Source organism: Nicotiana tomentosiformis, chromosome 11 (assembly GCF_000390325.3).
Source record: "Nicotiana tomentosiformis chromosome 11, ASM39032v3, whole genome shotgun sequence".
Lineage (NCBI taxonomy): Eukaryota > Viridiplantae > Streptophyta > Magnoliopsida > Solanales > Solanaceae > Nicotiana > Nicotiana tomentosiformis.
In genome coordinates this window covers 121,385,272-121,401,008 of record NC_090822.1, presented here as the reverse complement: position 1 = coordinate 121,401,008, position 15,737 = coordinate 121,385,272, and the positions used below count along the sequence as shown (strand labels likewise).

The window sequence follows — 15,737 nt, the reverse complement described above, 5'->3', positions numbered from 1 at the left end:
TTTGAAAATAGTGGAGTAAGAAAAATAATAAGTGATTTAAATATTTGAATTACTTAACAGATTAATGTATAATTTTTAAAAGTTCACTTACGATAAGGATAAATTTAGCCTGATAGTATAACGGTAGGGATAAATTCAGCCAGATAATATAACGAAAGTTAAATATATATAATATGCAAAAATAGAGGGGTATATAAGGAGAAGTTGACATTGACATTGACAGCCTCCGAATTTATTTTCTCGGAGCACGACATGTGATCGGAAATGAAGGTTTCTAACGGAACTCTAAAGCCAGGCCTCAGAATCGTCTTCATCTGGGCATTTTGGCACTGAGACAAACAGGTATCCATTACTGTATTGATTGAGAGATCTAGAGGGAGACGACTCTCAAGCTATCAGACAATTTCCTCTTAAGATTAACGCCAAAGGCAAAGTCTTTTTCAATGGCAGTGAAGGCTAATAGTTTGATTACAAAAACAGCCTTCACATGGCCGAGCAAATGATGATTGGAAAAAATGAAGGCAGGCTAAGGTTTGAATTGGTACCAAGTCAGCGCGTCGTTGAATTGAGTTGGAGAGAGCATTCCCCCATTTTTGAAGGAGTTCCTGAAAATTCGGTATCTAGCATCTGACTCTGACATACAGTATGAATATTGAAATCATTACTATTATATTATAGACCTTGAAGCCATCAAGTTACATCATGATATTTTTTTTTATGCTGTGACTTCCTAATATTCAATATTCAGGATGCGCGACAATGTTTCATTCAGATTTTAAATCTCTTAATAAAAGTTCTTAAATTAATATAAATTTAGTTTTATTAAAAAGTACTCTTAATGTTGCCTAGCTTCATCATTCACGCCTTGAGATTTGAGGAGAAGTATTGTGTATGATTCTCTTATAACTTTACTAAAATATACCTAATTGTTGCCTAGCTTCATCATTCAATGAATGTGTGAATAATTAAGTAGTCTAAACAATTTATATTCATGTTCGACTTACCAATTTACCAACAAACAACATATTGGCGTTGTTTGACTTTAAGGTGCAGTAAACTTTCTAATCTTATTATCTTTCCAAATTAGAAACGAAATCATTCATAAGACAAGCTTTAATGTAATGATATGAACCATGGACTTCAATAGTATATTGTGATATTGACCTTTGAGCCATCAAGTTGTATTATTGTATATTTTTTGTTAGCTGTGATTTTCTTATATTTAATCTTAATGGGAGATAATGTCTCGTGATCACATTTCTAATCTCTTAAAAGTCTTCTAAGCCTATCACAAAAAAGGTTTTTCTTAGGGAAGTAAGTCAATGGCACATTTCTGAGAACCCCATAGTAGTGTCCCTCTCTCTCTTTCTCTTTTCAAAATATACTATACAGTAATGGATAGCGAGTTGATTCAGTTCCAGATGGAGGCGATTCTGGGGCCTGATTCACAGCCATTTCAAACCTTTATTTCCGATCACTGGTCCAACTCTGAGGAGAAACGATCCGAGGCTGAGTGGATGTTCAACATGATGAAGCAAAAGGATCCAGAGTCCATTGCTCTTAAGCTTGTTGACTATCTTGGCCCTTCCCATGACATTTATTACCGTGAAAGGTGTGCTGGACTCCTTCGCAAGTTGCTTAATGATAATGACTTGTGCACTTGGCATAATCTAAGTGTCTCCACTCAATCTATCATCAAATCTATGATCGTTGATCGTTTCTCCGTTGAAGAACCAGGATTCATCATTCAAGAGCTCCTTATAACTGTTTGGACGCTTATTGATTCAGTTCGTGCAGATAAAACCTGGCCTGAATTATTGCCACCCCTGTACCAATGTGTCACTAATTCCAGTTTAGACCCGTACTTAAAAGGGGCAGCTTGCATAATATTTGCGATTCTATCTAAGGACATAGGCGAAACAACAGTACCTTGCGTAAAAGATTTGCACAAGCTATTCCTTAATACACTGAATGATGATACCCTCCACCTCCAAGTGAGGATCACTGCCGCAAGAGCTGTGATCACCTTTATTCAGAGCGTACCGAGTTCTAATGAAAAAGAGCGGTTTCAAGAATTATTGCCAGGTATGATGAAGGCTTTGACTGACACATTGAACAACAAGAGGAGGGAGGATGCAGCAGAGCAGGTGCTGTTATTTCTTATAAAGTTGGCGAAGAATGAACCTAGGTTCTTGAGGAGGCAGCTAGTGGATGTGGTGGGTACCATGTTTGACATAGCAGAGGATAAGAGTTTGGAAGAAAGGACAAGGCACTTGGCAATTGAGTTCGTATTAGCTTTGGTTGAGGCTAGGGAGAAGGCCCCTGGTATGATGAAGAAGCTGCCTTTGTTTACTACCACTTGTTTTGCAGTGTTGTTGAATTTGTTGCTGGATATTAAGGACAAGCCTAGCTGGCATAGTTCGGAGATCTGGAATGACCAGGCAGGGGTTACTGATAACTACATTTATGGTCGGGAGTGTTTAAGCCGGTTTTCTAAAGCATTAGGTGGCAAGACTATAGCTCCTATTGCACTAGAGCAGCTGGATGCTTATTTGATAGTCCCTGAGTGGGAGAAACGGCACGCAGCTCTCATTGCACTTTCTCAGATAGCTGAAGGAAGCTCAAAGGTACAAATCTGATGTCTCATTCATGATTATGTTGCGATGATTTTGTAGCATTTAAGAGGTGTTTTTTCGCTAGCAAACTGCTGGGATAGATAAGATTGTTTGCCACTAGCCCCTATTAGTTCTAATTTAATTTTCTTCGTCTATTATCTTGAGCCCATGGTTTCTTTGTTTGTAGGTGATGATGAAGTATTTGGAGCAAATAGTGTATATGGTTCTGCATGCTTTCCAAGATCCTCATCCTCGAGTCAGATGGGCTGCTATTAATGCAGTTGCGCAGTTCTCAATTGACTTCTGTCCACATTTGCAAGTACAATACCATAACTTAGTATTGCCTGCATTAGCTGCAGCTATGGATGATTTTCAACATCCTCGAGTGCAGGTCTGACCTACGGTGATATGAACCCTTTATGGTTATTGTGGACTTCCCAAAATACAATTGCAGCTATAAAAGAATAAATTATTATTCATGCAGGAAACAACCAGCAAAAGTATCTAAGTTGCTGCACCTTTACAATGGGGTTACATATTCCATAAACTTGATGATCTATAAATTTGTATAGGTTTAATCTTTTTAATCTTAAAAAAATTTGTTGTTGTTATATCCAGAGAAAAAAATTAATTAACTCTACATATTCTAGTATGTTTTATTGACAAGAGTCTTTGGCCTTACTTATGGAGCCTTAATTGCGCACTGCCTCAAATTTAAGCTTATGACTATATTTTGGTGTACATGAAGTCTCACCTTAAATGACTGTAAATATGACACAAGAGAGAAAATAATTACTACACAGAGATATGTTAGGGGAGGTATCTGAAGTGACCTTTAATAGAGTTTGACGAATTCACAGCGTAAAGATTGTGTATAGATCTGTCATTACTGACTTCATTTATTTCATGATACTTTCTATGGCATTTTCACAGGCACATGCAGCTTTAGCTGTCTCGGATTTCTGTAAATCTAACAAGCCAGAAACTTTGGTACGCTACTTAAATAGAATACTCAACAAACAGCTTGTACTTTTACAGGTATGCAAATTTAGAGGCCACCTTGTTACAAAAGGCAGATTACTGCTAACAAGTTTAAGAGATTGATGGTGTATTTTCCTACTCATTGCTGTTGTTTGGAATGCAGAACGACAACGAAATGGTTCAAAGAGCAGCATTAAAGGCATTGTCTGGTATTGCTGATTTATCTAAGGTATTACCTACTTGCATTCATTTTTGACTCAGTTCAGTATCTGCTTATGTTATTGATATTGATGGCTAATATATCATATATACTTCAACAGGAGCAATTCCGAGAGTACTATGATTTTGTAATGCCATATTTGAAAACTATCCGGGTAAATGCAAATGATAAATCTAATCACAAGCTTCAAGTCAGAGCCTTCGAGTGCATAAGCCTGGTTGCATTGGCTGTAGGCAAAGAGAAATTCAGAGATGACTTAGAGCAGGTCTTATCCCAACTATGCGCATTACATCTTTTTGCATGTGCGTGTGATGCGCAAGACATATATTCATGTTATTGGAAAAACTTATATACACCCGGTGTTTATACCATACAACCATAATTTATCAATGGTTAATGATAACTTGAGGTGAAAATACAAGTTAATTAACCACAATCAAGTGATAAAGCGTCAACGACACATGTCATGTATCCATTGATTTGGTGTAAACATCATCATGAGCGAGTATTTTTCAGCAGTGCCATTGCAGATGGATTACCATTGTCTTCAGCACTTGGGAGCAACGACTAATGACTCATATATATCTTCTCCTCCTAGTTCCTCTTTTGTCCTACATTCTGCCTCTCTTTTGATGCTCTCGTTCTTCTCTTGGCGACGTGTTTGTGTGATCTTACCCGTTCATTCATTTCTCAACATCAACTTTTTAAATTCTGTTTTTGGTGTCATTAAAGGTTATGGAAGTGCTCAAGTCATTTCAAAAATCACAAGTGAGAGAGTCTGATACTATTGTTTATATTCTACAGGTATGTGTTAATCCTTTGATTTTACGAGCTTAGAACTTTTTATATTGGCCTCTCAGCTTTTCTTGATTTCATCGCAGGCATGTAACAGAATTTGTCAGTGCATAGGAAAGGATTTTCTTCCTCACATGAGTACAGTCATGCCCTCTTTAGTTGAATGTGCTCAATTTGAGCCCGATAAGACTGTATCGACTGATAAATTGTATGATAGGTAAGCTTTTATCATTGAGGTTTTGGCTTTGTATTTATTTTTGAAGTTCATAGGATTTCTTGTTATTTCTTTTGCCCTACTGATCAGTACTAAGGCTGCTAGGGAAATGTGGTTATTGGGGCTACCTAGGATCAACTTGAGTTTCACATTTTGCAGTATACACAAAGTCAAGTTTGTGAATGAAATGATATGCATCAAAGGATGTGACCTCTTAGAGGTGAAATCTATAGCCTGTGGTCTCCTTGGTAGATATGCTCATAATTTGAAGGAAGAATTCTATCCATGGATTTCCCAGGTTAGCATGAATAATCACTTGCACGATTACATTTTCTCGTGTTCTGTTAAGTGGATTTACAACAGGTGATACTTATGGCTTAAATCATGAAACAGGTTGTTTCAGTTTTAGTTCCGCTTCTTAAATTCTATATCGACGATGATGTCAGGAACTATGCTAATTATGGTAAAAAATTGCTCGATTTCATATGGTTTTCTTCATTTTTATTTTAACTCCTTCAACTTCTGATGAGATGTTATAATTTGTGGTGGTTAAGCATTGTCATCCCTGTTGCCTTCTGCTAAACTGGCGGTAGATAAAGAGATTGCTCAAGGTGGAAACCAGTCACACTTCAAGCAGTTGTCTGGCGATATAATACTGGCTTTGGGGGATGCTTTATATTCAGTTGCCTTCAACATATGCTTCTGTTTTTTTTTTTCCTTTGGGGAAAAGGATTGAGCTCCATTTATCTGAATAATGAGAAAGTGACACTTTGATTGCTATCTCATGCAGGAGCCTCAGGCAAAAATATGTGCAAATATATTATGGGGATTGAATGAATGCCTATTGGTACGTCATGTTAAGATGAATTTCTTTACTTTGATTCAATTATGCAGTTTTTTTTCCTATGATGGTGGTGTGATTCTTTTGAGTTTTTTTTTTTTTTTTTTGATGAAGTACAACAACAATATACCCAGTATATTCCCATACTTGGGGTCTGGGGAAGGTAGTGTGTACGCAGACCTTACCCCTACCTAGTGAAGGTAGAGATGCTGTTTCCAATAAACCCTCGGCTCATAAAAGTAGGGAGGAGAAGGAGAAGAAGAATAAGAATAAAAAGCAGAGGGAGAGAAAGAAGAAGAAAAAGGTAGAAAGACGGAGTAAAAAAAGGGGGGAGGGAACAAAGTGAGTAGCACCAAAATAGTAATAACAGGAGAATACGGTAACTGAAACAAACTAAACAACATGGTGTAGTATAAATCTGAGAGATATGAAAGTACATGTGTGCTACTAGAACTACTAGTAAGAATGGGGAAAACTCTCAACTACCTGCTACCCTTTACCCTAATCCTCGACCTCCACACCCTCCTATCTAGGGTCATGTCCTCAGTGATCTTAAGCCGCGCCATGTACTGCCTAATCACTTCTCCCAGTACTTCTTAGGTCTGTCTCGACCTTTTCTCAAACCTGCCATGGTCAACCTCTCACACTTCCTAACAGGAGCATCAACGCTTCTCAACATGCCCGAACCATCTCAGCCTCGACTCCTGCATCTTGTTCTCCACGGAGGCCACTCCAGTTTGTCCCGAATAACTTCATTCCTAATATTATCCCTCCTGGTACACCCACACATCCATCTCAACATTCTTATTTCTGTTACTTCCATCTTCTGCACATGGGAGCTCTTGACTGGCCAACACTCGGCCCCATATAGCAGGGTAGGTCGAACCGCCACTCTATAAAAATTACCCTTAAGTTTAGGCGGCATATTTTTATCGCAAAGAACACCGAAGGCAAGCCTCCACTTCATCTATCCCGCTCCAATACGATGTGTGATATCCTCGTCGATCTCCCCGTTACCCTGTATAATAGATCCGAGATACTTGAAACTACTTCTCTTGGGGATGACTTGAGTCTCGAGCTTCATATCCACATCAGCTTCAAGGGTTCCGTCACTGAATTTGCACTCCAAGTACTTTGTTTGGTCGTGCTCAACTTGAAACCTTTAGATTCTAAGGTTTGTCTCCAAACCTCCAACCTCGCATTGACCCCGCCTCGAGTCTCGTCTATCAGCACTATATCATCTGCAAACAACATGCACCAAGGTACCTCCCCTTGGATGCGTCGCGTCAGCACGTCCATCGTCAAGGCAAATAGGAACGGACTAAGAGCCGATCCCTGGTGCAACCCCATCGTAATTGGAAAGTGTTCCGAGTCTCCTCCCACGATAATTATCATTAATAAAAGGCATCCAGAAGATGCGGAATACATGGCAGCCAAAAAGTTAGCTCCAGAACTATGTCTATCCTAGAATTAAGGAGCTAACAAAATCCAAAAAATTATCAACAATTGTTTTCAGGGGAATGAAAATGCCAGCTAAACAATCTAACTAAGCATCTGGCCTTAAGAGTGTAAGTTGTAGTTGAGATCCCATCAAAGCATTTGCTATTCCTTTCAGTCCAGACACTAAGATTACGGCTGGGATCATCCTCCAGATCCTTTTGATGGTTTTATCAACTCTCCAAAAATGCCAACTAATAAATGCTTCCTTAATGTTCTGACGCATGGCCCAATGTAAAGCTAAAATAGAAAGGAAGAAGTTTCAAAGATCAGCTGTGAGAGGGCAGTGTAGAAATAAGTGGCAAACATCCTCTGAACTTTGGTGGCACAAATAGCATCTGTTTACTAAGGTTATGCCTCTTTTGTTGAGGTTGTCCTGTGTTAAGCATGCTCCATTAAGTGCTATCTAAGAAAAGCATAAGACTTTCAGAGGTAGTCTAATCTTCCACATATGCTTTCATGGCCAATCCTCCAGGATGCCATTCTGAGAGCACAGATAATAGTAACCAGGTTTGATTGTGTACCTCCCTTCTTTAGAGCTTCCCCATAAGATTCTGTCAGGTAGAGTCTTCCAAGGCTTCAAGGAGAGTGAGTAGGTCATTGGTTTCCGAATCTTGAAGATTCCTTCTGAATTGAGGTTCCAACTGCTGTTGTTTTCTCTGTATTGGGCAATAGAAACATCCTTGTTACATGCAAGCTGATATAAACATAAGTAGGATTCTTGTAGGGTTGTGCTGCCAATCCATTTGTCTTTTCAGAATTTGCTATGTTGACCATTGCCAACTCTGAAGGATGTGTTCTGGAAAAATTCGTTCTTGTGACTGCTGATGTGTTTCCAAACTCCAACCCCATGTGGTAATGTACTTTCCTTGGTACACTAGTGGCCTTGAGCACCAAATTTAGCATCTATAATTGTCTTCCAATAACCTGCCTATTGTTGCCCATACCTCCAAAGCCATTTCATTAACATGCTTTTGCTGCGATTCTTCAAATTCTTGATACCCAAACCCCCTTGGATTTTTGGCTGAGTGACTTTGGACCATTTCACCGGTGAGAACTTTTGAGTTGTGTTGTTTCCATGCCATAAAAATCTTCTTCTCAATTTATCCATCTGCTTCAGAACTGAGCTTGGCATGGGGTATAGTGACATACAGTACGTTGGAATACTATTAAGAACACTGTTGATAAGTGTGAGTCTTTCACCCAGTGAAAGATATTTCATTGCCATGTTGCCAACCTCTTTTCCATTTTCTCAATGATGCCACCCCAAATACCTACTGACTTGAATTTAGCTCCTAGGGGCAGGTCTAGATAGGTGGTAGGTAGAGAGCCTATTTTGCAACATAGTAAGTCTGCCAACTCCTCTAGATTAGGGACTTCATTGATAGGATAAATGATGCTCTTCAGCATGTTAATGTGCAAACCAGAAGGAGACTCAAAAATCAGTAGAGGTTTAGATATGATACTTGAGAACTCTCAGCCCTACAGAATATTAGGGTGTCATCAGCATACAACAAATGGGTAATAGTGACTGCATTGTCAGGGTTCCTTCCTACTTGGAATCCTTGTATCCATTGCACTACTTTGGCTTTCTCCAGCATTTGAGTGAGTCCTTCCATTGCTAGTATAAAGAGGAAAGGGAGAGGAGGTCTCCCTGCCTTAGGCCTTCTTCGGAGGAGAAGAAACCTACAGGACTTCTGTTAACCAACACTGAGTATTTGACTATGGATATGTTGAAAAAAATCCATCTTAGCCACCTGTCTCCAAACCCCATCTCCTTCGGAATGTTGATAAGAAATGACCAATTTAATTGGTCAAAAGCCTTTTCAATATCCAATTTGCACAATATCCCAGTTTCTCCACTTTTGAGTTTCCAATACAAAACTTCATTGGCTATCAGGGAAGCATCTGTTATTTGTCTATCTTTCAAGAAAGCACTTTGTTGACCTGAAACAAGTTTGCCAATGATCTTCTTTAGTCTTTTAGTCAGAATTTTAGCAGTTATCTTGTACACGCTGCCTATTAGACTAATAGGTCTGCAATCCCTTAACTCTATTCCTCCTTTTTTCTTAGGTATAAGTGCAGTGAATGTGACATTGCAAGATTTTACCATATGACATTGCTGATGATAGTAATTAAGAGTATTCAAAATATCTGCCTTGATGATATCCCAGCACTGTTGAAAGAAAGCCATAGTATACCCATCAGGTCTTGGTGCTTCTAACCCTTCACTCTCCTCAGTGGCTAAAGAAGACAACCCTCCAAAGTTAGTTGTAGGCCTCCAAGGTTCCAACTCATGGTATAGTTTTCGATAATAATCCAAAATTTCTTGATTGATGCATATCTTGTCTTCAATTATGCTTCACCCACTTTGAGTTTGTCAATATGATTGTTTCTTCTCTGAGAGTTTGCCATTCTTTGAAAATATTTGGTGTTCCTGTCTCCCTCCTTCAGCCATAAACACCTAGATTTTTGTCTCCAGGATGTTTCCTCTGCAATTGCAATATGTTGGAGTTGTAGTAGCAGGTTGAAAGCTTTCAATTTTTCCTCTGCAGTCTGTGCCCTCTGTTCTGCTATTTACTCCAGCACTCCCAGTTCTTCAAGAGCTCTGTCTCTTTTAGTTTCGATCTTTCCATAAATCTCCTTGTTCCATTTTTTAATGTCTTTCTTGAGGCTCCTTAATTTCTGAGATAGTATGAAGTCAGGAGAGCCTCTAATTGTGTAGGACTGCCACAAACCTTTTACTAAGTCCAGGAAACCTTCTGTTTGAAGCCACATATTCTCAAATTTAAAATAAGATGGTGAGTTTTCCTCGTCTCCACTCTCCAGCATGATTGGTTTATGGTTAGAAATAACTCTAGGCATTACAGTCTGCTTTGCAGCTTTGAAGGTGTCACTCCATTCAGTAGAAATCGGGAATCTGTCAATTCTTGAAGCCTGAAGGTGATCCTCCCCTCTTGACCAAGTTATTCTGCTCCTTGTAATGGTATATCAATCAGGCTTAAGTCTAGAATTGTGTCAGAGAAGCCCTTCATTGCTTTGGACCTCCTTGTACAGTTAAGTCTTTCACTTTCAAACCTACGCACGTTGAAATCACCACCAATTACCCATTGATCAGACCAAAGCCCTCTGATTGATGCTAGTTACGTTCATATCACATTTTAGTTCTTTCTGGGTTTGTGTGAGATCCATAGACTCTTGTGAACACCCAGTTGAAGTCTTCTGCTAAGCTCTCGAATCTGCAAGATAATGTGAATGTTCCAGATTGGGAATCAACACAGTGCCAGAATCCCCCGTCCCACATAATTAGAATCCCCCCTTTGGTGTCACATGCAGGAAGATCAACCCATGACACCCACCTGCTTCCCCATTTTTCACTGATCAATGAAGTGCTCCAGTTTTCAATTTTAGTCTCCTGCTAAGTTGCTCGGTCACGGGTGCGGGTGTCCGACACCGGTGCGGATCTAGAGGTTGGATCCTTCAAGATGTAAATTCTAAGATTCGGGGATATGGATTCTAGTACGAGTACGGATGGGCGGATCCGGCTAAAAATAATTCAAAAAAATAAAAATATCTCTAAATTATGAGAAATTATGTGGAATACTTAGCTTGTAAAGTGTGAATTTCTTTATTCTCAAGTGGTAGATAAGCAAAGTATTGATTTCCTAGATAAGTAATGCTATTTTCTTTAGATTTACCCTAATTTTTGTTCTGATTTCGGGAATCAAATTGTATCTCGTCTCGAATTTTTCTGTCTGATGTGGTCAAAGTATCCAAAATTGTTTGACCAGATCCGGTACGGATCCCATACCCACACCCATACTAGTGTCGTGTCGACACGGGTACGGCACCTAAACTGCCATGTCGGAGCAACTTAGGTCTCTTGTAAGCAGAGAATGTACATCCCCCACTTGTGAATGAGAGATTTTAGCGTACTTCTCTTATTCCTATTGTTTAAACTATGTATATTCCAACTCAATTTTTATCTTCATCTAGAGTGAGTTTTTTGAGAACTGCCCCTAACCTTCTTGCCACTACCCTCCTGTAAACCCCATTCCAATTTTTTGAGTTCAGTTCCCCCTTTGGACTTCCCTTTCCTAGACTCCACCTCAGTTTGTGCCTGTTGCTGCAATTAAGTTCTTCTTCTTCTCTCAGCCATTCTTAAAATAATGCCCATTAGGATGAGCGAGACACTTTTCCAAGCTCGTCCCTCAAATCCCATAAAGGGCTGCCCAATGAACAAAGCATCCTGCATTCATGCAGGGTCTTGAGAAGGGCGGGACCCCAAGAGGTGTGATGTAGACAGCCTACCCTAATGCAAACATTAGTGACTGCTTCGACAGCTCGTACCCCGTTGCTCCTAGGCTCCTCTTCCTACCATAAATCCCATAATTACGAAATTTCCCTTGACATGAATAGGTAAGACAGAAAACAGATTATTAACTATGTACTAGATTGACTCCATAATGAAACTTATTTTCAGTAAATCACTGTTAAGCCAACTAATGAACTGCTTCATGATTATTGACAAAGCAAGAAGCAGCACTAGTCGTAGAAATCAAATGAGTTTGAACTGCAATTTTCACTTATTATGGTACTTTTGGTAACTTCTTTCAGATCTGTGGATCACTTCTCATGGAAGATCAGGTCCGTAGCATCATCTATGAGATAAAGCACGTTCTTATGGAAAGTTCACGCAGAAATGGAGAACTCGCAAAGAGAGCAAAATCAGAAGACTTTGATGCTGAGGAGGCTGAATTGCTGAGGGCTGTAAGAGAGCTAGAAGAAGAAGTTTGCAGAAATGTATGTTTTATAAGAGAATGAAGTTCAGATACAACTCATGACACCATATTATCTTTATACTAGCCTTTCACTTTAATTTATTCTTGACTCACTTATACTTGTTTTATCAGGTTGGTAACATATTGATTACATTGATCCAAACATTCAAGGCTGCTTTCTTACCTTTTTTCGATGAGCTTTCATCATATCTATTGCCTATGATGGTAAGTTTCAGGTCACTATAACCAATGTCATTCTAACCCCTAGGTTGTTTTTCCTTTATATTTCTCATTGTGTTTTTTCCCTTGCTTGAAGGGAAAGGATAAAACAGCTGCAGAGAGAAGTGTGTGTTTTCATGTTTTTGACATACTTGTGGTGTATTGCGGCGAAGCAGCTCTAAAGTAGGTCTATATCTATGTTTTTCTTAAATAAGATCATAATTCCGATGAAGGGGAGCCTTGCCATAACTGGTAAAGTTGTTACCATATGACTAGGAGGAAGCCTTGGAAACAGCCTCTCCTCTTGCAGAAATGCAGGGTAAGGCTGCGTACAATAGAACCTTGTGGTTCGGCCCTTCCCTGGACCCGCGCATAGCCGGAGCTTAGTGCACCGGGTTGCCCTTTCAAGATCATAATTCTGATGGTCACTTTCTTTCCAAACTAGGTACTATAATATATATCTTCCTTTTCTTTTGGACTCAAGTGACGACGAAAATCCAGTTGTTAGACAGGTTTGTCTATCTTGGTAGACGGGTCAGTTTTCAGTCGTTTACATTTTCTTTTTGATTTATCCAAACACCATTAACGTCATGTTCAGAATGCGCTTTATGGACTTGGGTTGTGTGCGGAACATGGTGGTTCTGTTTTCAAACCTTTTGTTGGAGGTAAGATACTGTTGAATCTGATATTGAGATCCTTCTCATCAGGGGGAAATGGACGAAGAGTGATATATTTTTGTATTTACTACTTACTAAATCTCATGGTGTGTTTCAGAGGCTCTTTCGAGGATCAATGTAGTGATAACACATCTACCCGATCGTGAACCTGAGAATTTAAGTGCATATTATAATGCTGCTTTTGCGCTTGGTAAGATATGTCAATTTCATCAGGAAAGTATCGATTCAACACAGGTATGTTTTTCTGGGGAATCCGAGATGTTTTCTTGTTCATGCATTAAATCTATCTTCAGTTTGTATATACTATAGTTATTCTAAATTATCAGGTTTAGATTTTGGGCACTTCATTTCATACATCAGTGGTTTTAAACTAGCTATAATCTTTTGGTTTAAATTTTTTAGACTGAATACATCTTCCAAGATGAAATGATGCTCTTCCAATGTACTTCATAATCTTGTAAAAATACCACAAAATTCTTATTCGAGGTTTTTTGGTAGATTATTCCGGCTTGGTTGAATTGTCTGCCCATAAAAGAGGACACGGTTAAAGCCAAAGTAGTTCACAAACAGCTCTGTTCAATGGTTGAAAGGTATTGAATTAGTTTTCTCGTTACCTCTTTTGTTTTACTATTTTTTGAAACTTTCCTTTTGTTACATCAACCACCATCATCCTACAAAGAACTTGAAAGAACTACAACTAAATTCAATGTATGAGGTAAAAACCATGTTAATCAAGTCTAAAAATCATTTTAAAATTCTGAGTATCAAAAGGCTGAGAAATAAAATACGAAGCGCAAACGGTGATGTCTCGATTCCCATTGGTCGGTCTGCTATCCGGAACAAACCTTTGGCCAAGTAATCTTGAATCAGATTCCTGAAATTTACACAATTATATATTATTTTTCTTGATATTAAATTTCTAATTTCCTATACTTTCCTAACACATTCATACAAAATGCTGCTTTAGCAATTGATATATTCCTTTTACTTAGCAAAATTATCTTTCATGGTGATTGTTACTGGGATTTTTTGGTTTTTCAATTAACTAAATTAACCAATGTTTGCAGACTCTAAAATGTAATCTCGCGTACTAATGTTTTTTAATCTTGAATGTTTAACAAAATCTTCTAACTTACAGATCAGACGGAGAACTTTTGGGTCCCAACTATCAGTACCTTCCAAAGGTTATTTCAGTTTTTGTAGAGGTTAGTTCAAAATTACAAGTAGCAGATGTTAGAATGAGTCATCATTTGTGCAAAAGATTTGAGTTTGATTTTCTCCCTTCCCTTTCCCTGGCCCCTGCGTAATAGACTAATAGGCAAAGAAAAGAAAGAAAGGCAGTAGAAATCTTATGCATCTGATATATGTCTTTTTATTTCCTAATTGCATTATGCGTTAGTCAGTTGACAATTAGCTCTCCATCTGTCTATTAGAGGGTTAATTTGACATTGCATTTTTGTTTGTTTCGTTTGTGTACAACAAGACCTCTCTATAACAACCATCCTTTATAATAAAACTTCACTATAACTTCCAAGTTTTCTTTGGAACCAATATCTCATGTTATATTATAATATAATATGTTCTCTATAACAACACTTAACTATAGCAGCCAAAAAATATTGGAACAAACGAGATTGTTATAAAGAGGTTTGACTGTAGTTGATTAATCTAATTTTATGACTGTCTTATTGTACTTTGACATTTGCATCAGATTATCTTTTATGTTGATGTAGCCATGAAGTAATTGAAAGTTGGTTCTTTTATGTAAGGTTTTATGTGTTGGAGAGAATCTTGCTACAGATGAAACTAAAAAATGCATGATTAATCTTTTGAGGCATTTTCAACAAACAGTACCAGCAGCCACCTTGGCATCAGCATGCTCATTGTTATTGCCGCAGCAGGAGATGGAATTGGAATCCATTTATCACCCGAGGAAGATGTTAACATTTCGACACACGCAATGTAACTACTAGTCTTGTGAACTTGTGGAAATCAATTCATTTTGGTGCTTAGTCCACTCCTCTGATTAAACATTGTTCATTTTGGAATGAGATTTTACGTTGGGAGGCTTAGGTGTGGAGAAATATGAAAACCGTGCAAGGCTAGTAGTGGAAACATGTATCTATGTATAATTGTGTACAATAACACTGTCTTGGCTGACTCTTGCTTCAATTAGGAAATGGGAGGGCAGATAATTATGGCTTGTTAGAGTTTGTTGCTCACATATACTACTGGGAGAGTTGATTCTTGTGAAACTTTTGGTCTAGTCATCTTATTCAGTGCACTATTGTTAGGTGACCGAGTGGTTTTTCTTGTTCTTACTAGTAGCATTAATACGTACTCTCGTACTGTTTTTAGTCTTAAGTTTCTATTATTGCCTGTTGTTGCTTTCATTTTTGTCATCTTACTATTTTGCTGTTTTAATGCTTCTTTTTTATGGCTTCTCGTTGTGTCTGGCTGTCTTCTTTTCATTACTTTAGTGCTTATGCTTCACTGAACCAAGGGCTATTGGAAATAGGCTCTATATCTCCACGAGATAGGGGTTAGGTCTGCGTACACACTACCCTCCTCAGACTCCAAAATGTGGGAATACACTGGATTTTTTTTTTTTGGTTGTTGTTTGCTACCAAAATCTAATTGTGTACCTGTCCTATGTTGTAAATACTCCAACATCCCTCCAAATATCGTACCCTGCCTATGGTCTCGTAAATCAATTAAATCCAAACATTAATTAATAGTCTTTGCAACCTTTTAATGCGTGAAAAAAGGCACTGCGATTCGTTTGAATCGTGTGGAGGGCCCACTTACGTTAGTTGTTTACCTTTAAAATGTATAATAATTAAATTTGTACGCGGTTTAAAAGATATGTGGTATAATTTAACACAAATGATCAAAGA

The 15,737-nt window shown here is 38.3% G+C and overlaps 1 protein-coding gene across 6 annotated transcripts; it reads left to right on the top strand.

The window, feature by feature from the left end:
* Positions 1-215: 215 nt before the first annotated feature.
* Positions 216-15,231, top strand: LOC104090970 (uncharacterized). Of its 6 annotated transcripts, none has more exons than XM_009596190.4 (21): positions 217-616; positions 1,422-2,627; positions 2,803-3,006; positions 3,549-3,653; positions 3,760-3,825; positions 3,917-4,081; positions 4,549-4,620; positions 4,698-4,828; positions 4,985-5,123; positions 5,219-5,288; positions 5,380-5,507; positions 5,616-5,672; positions 11,781-11,966; positions 12,077-12,169; positions 12,261-12,346; positions 12,609-12,675; positions 12,762-12,828; positions 12,938-13,074; positions 13,339-13,430; positions 13,979-14,045; positions 14,610-15,231. In XM_009596190.4, the coding sequence occupies exons 1-21, from the start codon at positions 488-490 to the stop codon at positions 14,811-14,813; spliced, it is 3,471 nt and encodes a 1,156-aa protein (XP_009594485.1). In that variant the 5' UTR covers positions 217-487; the 3' UTR covers positions 14,814-15,231. The 6 variants fall into 6 exon arrangements, with proteins under 6 accessions (XP_070044251.1, XP_070044253.1, XP_009594485.1 ...); XM_009596191.4 differs by having other exon boundaries at positions 1,416-2,627; positions 14,692-15,231; XM_009596189.4 differs by having other exon boundaries at positions 1,416-2,627.
* The last annotated feature ends 506 nt before the right edge of the window (positions 15,232-15,737 follow it).

What these genes read in the sequence shown, in the direction of transcription:
- LOC104090970 (XM_009596189.4), top strand. Translation starts at nt 488, where the DNA reads ATGGCCGAGCAAATGATGATTGGAAAAAATGAAGGCAGGCTAAGGTTT. An exon ending in AAGGAGTTCCTGAAAATTCG is followed by an intron (nt 617 to 1,415) that starts GTATCTAGCATC and finishes GAGTTGATTCAG; the next exon opens with TTCCAGATGGAGGCGATTCT. An exon ending in CAGGAACTATGCTAATTATG is followed by an intron (nt 5,289 to 5,379) that starts GTAAAAAATTGC and finishes GTGGTGGTTAAG; the next exon opens with CATTGTCATCCCTGTTGCCT.